General features: G+C 37.4%; 1 protein-coding gene across 6 annotated transcripts in view; it reads right to left on the minus strand.

Moving 5' to 3' along the window:
* The window catches only part of NALCN (sodium leak channel, non-selective), a 279,498-nt gene that overhangs the window by 191,622 nt on the left and 75,419 nt on the right, over nt 1–12,457 (minus strand). For all 6 annotated transcript variants that reach the window (XR_011070942.1, XM_068526400.1, XM_068526403.1 and 3 more), the window contains 2 exons: nt 3,406–3,548; nt 3,171–3,275 (listed from right to left, as the gene is read on the minus strand). Coding sequence is in view for 5 of the 6 variants with exons in the window: in XM_068526400.1 (XP_068382501.1) it covers nt 3,171–3,275; nt 3,406–3,548 (248 nt within the window). In the remaining variant the exon portion in view is untranslated. The remainder of the gene's footprint in view (nt 1–3,170; nt 3,276–3,405; nt 3,549–12,457) is intronic.

Below are 12,457 nucleotides of genomic sequence, written 5' to 3' on the forward strand. Positions count from 1 at the left end.
AGACAATGACAGACCCAGAAATTACTGCTCTCTTTAGACAATCAGAATATTTACTTACTTGTCCCTCAATATGGCCTTATTGGGCCATGATTTGTATATAAAAGTTAGGTACGGATTGATTGCCGGAGGCTGCCTTGTGTCTCTTGTCACTATATATACAACACTTAGCCTTGCGGGGCCCTAAAGTTTAGTTCTTTCGGTTCTCTTCCAGGCAAAGTGAGATAAGCTCATTCCTACCGTGAATCAGCCTAGATCAGAAGACCACACGACTGGCAACAGATATCTGAGGTGAAGTGTCTAAGGAGTGGGAGTGCAAGTCTGGACCAGACATGCACGATGCCCAGGACGTGTTCCGCTAGCACATCGGCCCACCCCAACACCTTTCTCTGGGGCAACACCCCTACAAACGTGTAGCATGGGAAGTCCTACTGTGGGCTGACACAGGGGGCTATTATATCCTGGATGTACAAATCTCTTGCACTTTAATCCAACATATAACCGAGCATGTGGCAACAGTGACCTGTGTCAAATGATTATGCAGGTACAGGAGTCACCATCCCCATCAGAGTTCAGGCAAACTACTGACTACTAATCTGAAAATTTCCACGTCGTTTTCCTTTTGTTCTCCTGCTACCTGCTCTATTATGGTCTCCATAAGACCTTTGGCATTAATTTTTCTGTAATTTGTTTCTACGCTGTGACTCTGAGGCAGGTTGTTTTGCTATTTTAAAGAAAGAGTTCTCATCACTGATTCTCTTTTGCCTCTTAACATATCAGAGCCAAATCCTGTTGAACCTCCTAAGATGTCGGAAAGCCCCTACTTTATCCTGTTAATGTGTGTAATTTTTCTTTCTACTCACACAGTCCTCCTGGGAAGTCCAGGGACTTAGAAATATCAACAAGTCCACCATCCCCAGGACCCTCTTTGCCCTCCTATGAGGATAACTTACAGAGAACAACTGCAGACGTCCCACATACTAGAGGAAGACAAGAACTGACTTCATTTCTGAAAAGCTGTGTGCTTCCCAATACACAACCATCTCTATTTTATTTCCTTAAAGCCCATCTGTTTTGTTAGAACTAGAAACTTGTGATTTAGTGTTTTAAACCATCCAACGAGAAGGCCTTTGTGCAGAGCTGTCTCTGATTTTACAAACCTAACAGAATCATGGCAAATGATGCCTCTCCCTTCCACACACACAAAAGCATCTGGAACACTTGCTGAGTGGCTGGCGAGGGGATGGGCGGGGCCTGCGCCTGTTGCCAGGCAGCCCAAGTGGTGTTTTACCAGAGAGGCTGCGGCTGGAGCTTCGGTTGCTTAGCAACCAGGTCCTCAGCCACAGCGTTTTTCTTAATGAAGGTTTTTCACAGTTCTCTGGGTGATTACCTCTGCTGAACACCTAGACGCATTACGTCTGAATTACCACCTTATTCCTCCTGATTAAGGACAATTTTGCATCAAAGCAATTTTGTACAACTGTGTTCACAGTCTCTCCACATTTCACTTTCTATTGTAACTGCTGGCTGATTTGGTGGCACTTCCAAACACCACTTTTCCAGCTGTGGTTTTACAAATAAGAGTTACTTAATAAGCACTATATAGTTTTAAAGACATTTTAGGTCACCTCTCAGGAATATCGAACGTGAATCCTGTGTGGGGTTCATAGTTCTATGTCCCACTTCGTTCTCAATGTCTATACTGGAAAACACACCTTCACGAGGCCGTCACCCTATTTAAAAGACATGTCAGAATGGACTTGGAACTTTACGATTTCTCATAGCTCACTAAAAAGAAGAGAGAAGAAATGAGTACTAGATGTGGCGGACTCACTGAAGGTTTTCCTACATGCCATCTGTGACATAACCTAGATAACACTTCAAAAAATCTTTCAGGGAAGTCTGAATAGCTGTTTGACAAAACTGAATAATATAAATACTATTTCATCTATAATGAACTAGACCATTCGAACTTTCACAACATCATAAAAATACTGCACGAGGCTCTTCCAAATATTAGCATGTTTAATAGCATTTTCACTATTAGTTATTAAATATAAATATCTTATTTTTTTTTACCTTTGCACTTCTTCTTAATTTTATTCCTCTGCTTCATCCCCACTCCCAGTGAGCCACTATCCTGAATCCTTTTCTTTATAATTTTAATACGTAGGCATAAATACAATTATTAAAAAAAAATAATATATTATTTTAAAAGTAATAATTATATAAATATAATTATTAAAAGTTCAATTTGGAGATTTGCAAAGTAAAATTTGTACCTCGGATCTTTCACAGATACCTTTGTCCTAACAGACCTGTGTAAGTATTTACAAACTTATGTTAAATTTCTCTTAAAATTTAACATTAAAGCAATAGTTGCAAGGCATAAAGTAATTTCATTCTCAATTCTGGAATTTTTATTTTTTCTCTCTCTTATTAAGATTTACACCGGAAGAAGATATATAAACCTATTCTTCCTCTTTCTAACCACCAAAAAACAAACACACAAAACAAAACCAAAAATAAGAACAAAAGACATTGGATCTGAATTGCCCTCTTATGTAATAAATGCCATGCCACTTTTAGTCAAATTCTAGGATACTTCCAATTTCTTGGGAGCAGAGTGGAAACCTTCTGAATATGCAGTAATTCCTCAAAATTCACAGGCATGCATTTGGGATGGAGGGGTCCTCTTCATAATTTATTATATTGTGATTGGTTCATTCTGAATGAAATAAATTTTCCTTCTGAAAAATTCTAATCCTATACCTAAGGGCCATTATACTGGTTTCAATTACGTGAATATTTTTAAATGGGGAATTCCACAGTTGCTGTATTTTATCAGCAAGTCCTTGGAGGACATGTGATGGTAGAGTCAAATGGAAGGTACATAATAAATATGATGATACGCCTGGTTTTCTATCAAACCCACCCATGGGGCTGTTAAAAATATAGGTGCCCTTGCCCCGTCACCCAGAAAATCTGATTTGGTCGCTCTGGGTTTGGGGCTTTGCACCTGTATTTTTTAAGCAGCTCCCTCAGTGAATCTGATTGCAGAAGTTGGTGATAACAGGGTTTCTCAAGTCCCATCAAGTTCCATCAATGTCCAGGGTGGTGCAGAGGGACACGCCCAGTTCAAGTGGGTACATCGTCACCTCCGGATACTGTACCTGTGTCGTGGCTGTCGAAGTAGTGCTGCTTCTCGATCCCCACATCTGTTGAAACTGTACCCTGATTTCTGCAAATGTTTCAATGATGACAGCAATAAACACATTCTGAAAGAAAATGACAAACCACATTTACCAAAGACTGGGCATGAGGGAGTGAGGGCAACCGAAAACAAACAAAAGATCTGCAGAAACTGTCAGAAAGCACAGACTGGATGAGTACGAATTTTTAGAGTACCTTAACAAGCCAGGCAAGGAAGAAAATAAGGGTAATGAAGTAGAAATAGGAACGCCAGCGGGGAAAGCTGTCGATGGCTCTGTACATGAGGAATACCCAGCCTTCCTGGGATGCAGCCTCGTACACGGTGAAGATGCTGGTGCCTGTCAAGAGAGAGGGGAGCCGGCTAAGCTGGGGTGGACTTTTGAAACGAGAAAACATTTTTCAGAAACACAATCAATATTTATCCATGCTCATTTTCTCAATGACAAAAGCTCTGCTAAAGGGACTCAAATCACATGCAACATTTTATTGCTCTTAGTCTTAGGATTTTGATAAAGTTGCTTCTGACTTCAAGCCAGGGCAGTTTTAATATCTCTAGCAATGAAATCATTTTAGGTTACAGATTTCGCTGTTAAATGCATTTAACAATGCGGAAAAGAACACTAACAATCAAGCCAAGTAAAGATATAATAAAAAAAAGGATGTGTACCATGTACGCTTGCCACTTGGGGCTTAACAATTTTAGCGTGCTGAAAAGCACTTGAAATAAGTCCGAGAACTGGGTTTCATTTGAAATCACGTTCTCATAGGGAGAACTAAAGTATCTTAGGCTCCAAAAATTCATGTGATGGAGCCTGTCTTTGGATTCCATGGTGTTTACACTGAACACCAAAACGTAAGTTAGTAAATCATTAAAGAGTACTTTGTATTGTCTACGAGCATTGCCTCATTGAAAATACTACTGATAATGAAAAGCAGGAAAAGGGAACAATATGTGGGCAGATTTCTGAACGTATGCTTAAGAGAATCTAAAATGTCATTCAGAGGAAAGCCAGTGTTTAATCCTCACGGCATTACGAGGATGTGTCATTATTTCCCTATTTTACAGATGGGAAAACTAAAGCACATAAAGTGTAGGGAATTTGTCTAGGGATGCACACATAATAATTAGGGGAACTAGAATTAACCCAGGCACTCAGGAACGAGGACCTGCATATTTAACTGTGATGATAATCCTGTCTCCTGACATCTTTTCTGTGGCTTAGTTTCCCCATCTGTAAAATGGGGAAATAATAATTAAGACATACCTCAAAGTATTGTGAGGATTAAATGATTTCATTTCTGTCAAGCACTGACATTTGATGAGCACTTAATAAGTTTTAGGCATTATTATAAACAATGAAAATAACTGCTCATTATTTTGTGAAAAACCATACAAATAAAAAATATAGTACTCAGTTGAAGTTGTTTACAACTTTGGGTTTTTATTCATAAAACTCGTAAACATTTGTACCTCAACAAATTCCACTGCTATAAATGAGTTAAATTATTATAGGATATAAAACCAATATCTACCCATATATGTGCTAATTTAAAATTAGAATGTGCATACAATCAAATGTCCAAACTAAGAAGGAGGTTACTAAATTTGGCGGACGTCTGACTGCCTCTCTGGGCCTGTGCATGCAGGAAGAAGAATCAGAGCATCAGTGAATTCGAAAGCACCCAGAACAGCAGAAAAGTGTAGCAGCAAATGGGGACAAATGAGAAATAACAAGGCTTGAAAGAAAAGCTGAGAGAAAGAGGGAAAGCGGATCCCTGTTTGGTGAACGCCTATTAGGCATTAATCTGTGCTACGTAGTTTATGTAAAATATAACTTCATATATGTACTGCCTCTCATTTTAAGAATCGTATTTGGTACATTGGTAAGTCATTGCCATAGCAACTAGTATTTGTAGAACACGTTTAGTTTCAAGGCTCTTTCACATACTTAAATGCTAAGGAAATCCCTGTCTACTTAGGCAGGTAGATGGGTAGGTGGGTATAAGCACAGATAATATCCATCACATTTTACAGAAAAGCAAAGTGAAGGTCACTAGCTAATGAAGTTGTCCGAGTTAAAAAGAAACAAAACCAGAATCTAAACCCACATCATCAGGCTCCAGGTCTTAAACTCTTTTTTTCTTTACCATTTACTTATATATATTCTCTTGCTTGGCACCAGGGCTTTAGAAAGACCTTATTTTCTCTTATCCTCAATTCAAATGAAGTTATCGATAATTATTTTCTGAGGGACTATGATGGCTAAGTTTATAGTCTATTGAGGAGCTCATACAAGAAAATAACTTTTAAGAGAAAGATTCACAGAGGAACAGCACGCACCAAATATAAAATGGCAACAGAAAACAGAAGTGACTGTTTCCATTAATGATCCCTACATACTAAAAATATACAACGTTTTTGCTTTTATGGTCTGAATATGAAGGACAATTTTAACACAAGATGTAATTTAAGTCCCTTACTTTTTTCTAGTTATGTGAACTAAAAAAGAAAAGTGGCTGCAGAAATCCATTATGAATTACCATTAAAGTTTAATTGCTTTACCGATTGAGCATTTACAGGTAAAATACGAGGATCATCAATACAAGATAAAACGTGAAAGGAATACTGAAAATTATCCTTCCTCTAACTTGCGCAGATCTTTCTTTATTACATCTACAGGGAAGGTGCTACTTGAAATTAAGTAAAAAATAGTATGTTCAATGAGTAATCTTGAAGCGTTTACTCCATTTTTCCTAATTCGACACAGAAGAAAGAAAAGTAGGAACCTTCAGTACAGCTCAGAGAGCAAGGTTTGTTGCTACAAAGAGATGAGACACTTGTGAAAATGGAACCGAAAAACTCCCTAAGAAAATGCTTACTATTGAAAAAAGTGTTTCCCATGTACATGAACGACGCAGGGTCGAAGGCTTCGGGGATGTTACTGAGTGGCAAGAGCAAAGGCAGTGGAATAAGACAGCCCTTCCGCACCACTTTCCTGCTCCGGACTTCGACAAATGTACGAAAAGAAAATCACTTTTGAAGGGGCTTTCCAGTGTTTAAACTGACAGAATAAAATGTACGATCTTCTTACTTTCTGTGAGAAGCTGACAACGCTGAGGGTGAAACTGGTGCCGCCGACACTTATTTTGCACAGCCTGTTCCCTCTGGCCGCCCCCGTGCTGCGCTCCGGTCCTCTTTGCCAGCTCCCCTGTGGTCCTCCAGCCCAGATCACCTCCTCTGCCCTCAGGCCACTCGCGATGCCTGCTCCTCCCAGAGAGGCCTGAGCTCACCTGTATCCTGTCACTTGTCACACGGACTTCTGTTACCTTGCTCGTCTCCCTCGCTAGGTGTCAGCACTCTAAGTTACAACTGTATCTTTCACTTCTGGACTTGGCATTGAGAAACACTCCAGAACTGGTGATAAATAAAACAATGATCGTATAGTATAGAGACACAGGAAGGCCTTCCTCATATACTTGTTTTTTTTTTTAATCGATTCTTCCTTGGTGTAAATATTACACAGATGATTTGGAAACAAAGGGAACTATTTTATAACTGACTTTATATTTGGCTGATTTTCACAATTCACTGAAAACACATACACACATATCAATTTAAAAGCCCACGCTACAGAGAAACAGGAAAGTTTTCCTTTATTGTTTAATCCAGAATGGGACGTTGCTAGAAAACAGCATATTGATACATACGAAATACTTTTTTCTAGTTATACTCCAGGATATTTTTAGTCCATTTGGATGATGGAACTAAAATTTCTAGCCGAAAAGACCACACTTTTGTTAAATGAATAATGATTCTACAATAGCACTTGGAAATAGAATGCATTCTCTTTCCGGAGCCCGTGTGGCCTGCTCCAAAATTATTTCTGGGAAGCTCCTGGAACAGCATGGTTTTCTTAGACCCCAAAATCTCAAAGCACAAATTCAAGCCGTATAAGAAACAAAATTCCAACAGTGATACTCAGCTCGTCAATTCTCTTAACTTCATTCATTCTTCTTGACCTCTTCCTTTGGTGGTTTGAATTCGCTAGCTAAAAAGACCCACAAGTCTACATTTAGAAGATAAATCCTCACCTTGGAACTTTCCACAGGCTGCCTATATTGAGACATAGTATTTTTTTAATAGCTCTGAACAAAATTATATTCCAATCTGTTTTGACTATCTTTAGGATTATATTTACTGCTTGGTTGTCTTCCGTGAACTCTTTTTCCATGAAAAAAAGGGAGAAATTGACTGTGTCCTGGGAATATTCCTTATTGTGTCTTCTAGTCGTACATTACGTGACACCACTGAGTCATCTGACTTTCAGATGACAGGGTCATGAAATTGTGGTGATAACTAAACAAGCTACAAACTTGGGGTTCCTATTCCACCAAACCGCCCCTCACCGTCTCCCCATTTACCTCTTCACGTGAGCTGTACCCTCAAATCTGATGGATGGAACTCAGGCGATAATAAATTTTACCCAACAGTGGTGATTAAAAAGTAAATCTATTTGTCATGAGACAGTTAAAAACACATGCCATGTTAAGTTAAAAAAAAAAACAAACAATGAGAGAGATGTGTATTCTTAAGGTGGACATCTAGATTCAACATAATCAACTTTTGTCACTAAGGCTGGAGGTATCCAGATATATGAAATGTGAAGAAGGTCAGGAGACCAACACAGCAAGGAAGGCCCACCCTGACTTACAGAGGTTTGTTAAATAAATCAACAATAATTAAATTACTTGGGATGATGTCACCTTTCTAATGAAGAAAACCTTCATGAAAATGTTTTCTCTTCCTTGAAATTATGTTTAATTTTACTAAACTATATTTCCAAACTAATTATCACAAGTATTTCCCCTGATAGACTGTGATATAACTTTATGATTATAATAATCTATACACAACTCATCTACATGCTTAGCTGATGACCCACGGGCATTCAGCCTGAGGATTGCCGTGTGGCCACTGAGTTAACAAACAAAGTAACATTTTTTACTTGCTCTTCCAGAACATGGAGCAAACACAAAAGGACTTCTATTCTTCTAAATGCTTCAAAATGTATTTAGAAACCTTATGGGTTTTGAGCTGAATTTTTTTGCTTAGAATTTTTTTTTTTTTTTAAACAATTAAGCCCTCTTTTGACACAACTTTGCCTCACTGGTGAGACCACTTTGTCGGTTACCTTAAACCTCACTGTTCACAGCACTAAAGCTTTGCGACAAGATCAAAGGCCATATGGAAAAAAAACCAAAAACCACATATGTTTATACATATTTTCTAAGTGAAACTTCTTTCATAAGTCGTAAAGATTCTTAGTTGAAATGTATTTCTTCAGAGAGAGAATTTCTAAACACCCAAGTGCTAAATATGAAATACTTCTAGAAAAGGAGAGGTGAAAGCTTTAACTACAGTATTCACAAATGGAAAAGAAGTGTTGACAAGGCTGATGCTGACATTGGCAGGAAAGTTTAGGCATAAAGTAGAGCAGTTCCAAGGACGCTGAGCCCATATGCCAACTAAAACAGTCCCCGCCTCTGGAGTTGGGCAATTTCCACGGAGGCTGGGAATAAGAGCAGCAAAGCAGAGGTCATGACAGATAACTGTCACGTCCCTGCCTTTGAAGAGCAGTGATTTTAGATCAAAAGAGCTTCTTGGAAATTTATTTTCCATTAGTTGATTAAAAAACAGAACAAAACTATGCTTAGCCACAGTGAGCCTTCAGCGACCTTCCCTAGCGTTCAAACCGTCCACTGCTTCTAACCTATATGACCTTCCTGGGCCTCAGACTCTGGCCATAATGGTACTTGCTGGTCACCACTAACACACTAAATAAATGTTCTTTAGTAGCTTTTAAAATTTTCTCAAAAAGCAAGCAAAACATACCATGTAGGAAATGTGGTTTCTTTTAAGAGTGTTTTAGCTTTGTCACTCACTTTTGAAAGATCTATTGGAAAGTACACTCAAAAGAAATCAAGGCAAAAAGGCCAGAACGTCATGTAATTCTTAGGGAGTTACCAGTTATGACATTAGAATTTCATAATAGTCCAAAATTAGAACCAAGCATTTGGAAAAAGTACTAAGACTTTCTTGTCTTCATATCTGGGGACACACATGGTTCATATCTCTGCATTACCAGGCACAAGCAAGGAAAATACAAATTACCTTTAAGGTAAAGTTGGTCAGTCTACCTCAGAAGAGCCACAATAGTGAGAATTGGTTTTATTTTTAAATAAAACTGAACTAGTAAATAAGCACAGGATAGAAAGATCAACCAAGATTGGAATTAAATAATTTTACTTTTTTGTTCAGAGGCATTTTAAAATCTGATTCAGGTCTAAGTGGGATAGAAGAAAGAGACCTGAGTGATATTGACCAAATGTAATTAACAATAAATGAGATAAGAAATACAAACAACATACGGCTTTAACTAAAAATAAAGTTCTTGTTTGTGTTATGATAAACATACAATTTCCATAATTTACAATGAAAGATTTAATTACATTGATTTAACCACTGATATAATATAAAACCGAAAACAAGAACATGTTCTAATATAATTCATATTAATACTATAATCGAACAGTTACAACTGAATAGGAAACAATTACTTATTGTTAAAAATTTAAAACTATACATAGGCAAATATTTGGTCATATATCTTCACACTGATATTATGTGTACAGAAATATTCACAGAATTTTTCCTGCATTTGCTGTCTACTTTCTTCCAGAAACTCCTAAGGCTAAAACAGGTTTTAAAATTCAGTTTTTCAACTGGTTTAGATTTATTTTTTGGATGTGTCACAGATACAATTTTAGATTTCTTAAGGTTATACTAAGATTGAAAAACAGTTCACATGTATTAAAAGCTGTGTTAACAAGGAAGCAAGATACTATGTTTTCCTACCAGGCCAGCATTTCCAATGTAAACCAGAATTCTACATAGGTGAGATAAGAATGTGAGCAAATAGTAAAAACTTTCCAGAGAATTAATAGACTTCATTTTTTAAGAGTAGTTCTGGCTTGCAGGAAAACTGAGTAGATAGCCCCAAGAATTCCCATTTATCTCCTCTCTCTGCACCCTATTAACCTCTTGCATTAGTGTGGTACGTTTGCTACAATTCGTGAACCCATGTTGAGCCATTATTATTAACTCAAGTCCATAGTTTACATTATAGTTCACTCTTTGTGTTGTACAGTTAGATGGGTCTTGACAAATACAAAATATTATATATCCACTATTACAGTATCATACAGGATAGTTTCTGCACTGTGCTACACCTATTTAACCCCTACCCTTCTCTGAAACGCTGGCAACCACTGACTTTTTCACTGTCTCTACAGTTTTGCATTTTCCAAACTGTCATATAGTTGGAATCACAGAGTAACAGCTTTTCAGACTAGTTTCTTTCACTTAGCAATATGCAGTTATCATTCCTCTGTGTCTCTTGGTGGCTTGACAACTCATTTCTTTTTACTGCTGAACAATATTCCTTGTATGGATGTACCACAGTTTGTTTATCTCAAGTTATACCCTATAAGGGGGCATCTTGGTTGCTTCCAGTTTTTGTCAATTAGGAATAAAGCTGTTATAAACAATCACATGCAGGTTTTTGTGTGGATATGTTTTCAATTCATTTGGGTAAATACTAAGGAGCATAATTGCTCAATCATATAGTGAGACTATATTTAGCTTAAAAGAAAAAAAAAACCTGACCAAGTGTCTTCTAAAGTGGCTGTACCATTTTGCATTGTCACCAGCAATGAATGAAAGTTCCTACTGTTCCACGTTCTCATCAGTATTTGGTATTGTCAGTGTTTTGGATTTGTGTCACTCTGAGAGATGTGTAGTAGAATCTCGTTGTTTTAATTTGGAATTCTTTAATTACATAAGATGTTGAGTATTTTGTATATGCTTATTTGCCATGTGCTTATCTTCTTTGGTGAGATGTCTGTTTTTTGCCCATTTTTAAATTGGTTTGTTTTCTTATTGTTGAGCTTTAAGAGTTCTTTGTATATTTTGAGTACAAGTCTTTCATCAGATATGTGTTCTTCAAGTTTTTTCTCTAGTCGTGGCTTGTCTTTTTATTCTCTTAAGAGTGTTTTTTGCATAACAGAAGTTACTGATTTGATGAAGTCCAACTTAGTTATTTTTTCTCTTATGTATCATGCTTCTGGTGTTGCCAAACCCCAAATCACTGCCAAACCCAAGGTCACCTAGATATTTCTCCTACGTGATCTTCTACAGTTTTATAGTTTTACATTTTACACTTAGGTCTATGACCCATTTTGAGCTAATTTTTGTGAAAGCTGTACTGGATGTATCTAGATTCATCCTTTCTTCGTGTGAATCTCCAGTACTTACAGCACCATTTGTTGACAAGACCATCCTTTTTCCATAGAATTGCTTTTGCTTCTTTGTTGAAGACCAATTGACTGTATTTTTGTGGGTATATTTGGGGGCTGTCTATTCTGTTCCATTGACCTAGTTTCTATTTTACTGCCAATACCACACTATCTTGATACTGCTTTAGATTGTCTTGAATTTGAGTAGTGTCAGTCCTCTGACTTTGTTCTTTCTCAGCGTTATGTTGACTATTCTGGGTCTTTTGCCCATTCCATATACACTGTAGAATCGGTTTGTTGACATCCACAAGACCACATGCTGGGGTTTTGATTGGGATTGCATTGAATCTTTACCTCGCTTTGGAAAGGACTGATATCTTTGATGCTCTGTTGTTAGGTGCATATACATTAAGGACTGTTGTGTTTTCTTGGAGAACTGACCCTATATTATTATGCAATGCCCATCTTTCTCTCTGATAACTTTTCTTGCTCCGAAGTCAGCTTTGTCTGAAATTAACACAGCTACTCCTGTTTCCTTTTCATTAGTGTTAGCATGGTACATCTTTCTCCATCTCTTTACTTTTAATCTATCTGTGTCTTTATAGGTAAAGTGGGGTTCTTGCAGACAACATATGGTTGGTTATTGGTTTTTAATCCACTCTCTTGGTCTCAAATAACTGGTATATTTATACCATCCCCATTTAAAGTAATTATTGATATAGACAAATTAAATGTACCATATTTGTAACTGTTTTCTTTTCATTGCAATTGTTCCTTGTTTCTTTTTTGCCTTCTGTCTGCCTCTCTCTTTATATGATTCCATTTTTACTCCTCTCAGCATATTAATTATACTTCCTTTAAAAAATTTAGTGGTTGCCTTAGAGTTTACAAT

This window comes from Eschrichtius robustus, chromosome 18 (genome assembly GCF_028021215.1).
Source record: "Eschrichtius robustus isolate mEscRob2 chromosome 18, mEscRob2.pri, whole genome shotgun sequence".
In the NCBI taxonomy this organism is placed as follows: Eukaryota; Metazoa; Chordata; class Mammalia; order Artiodactyla; family Eschrichtiidae; genus Eschrichtius; species Eschrichtius robustus.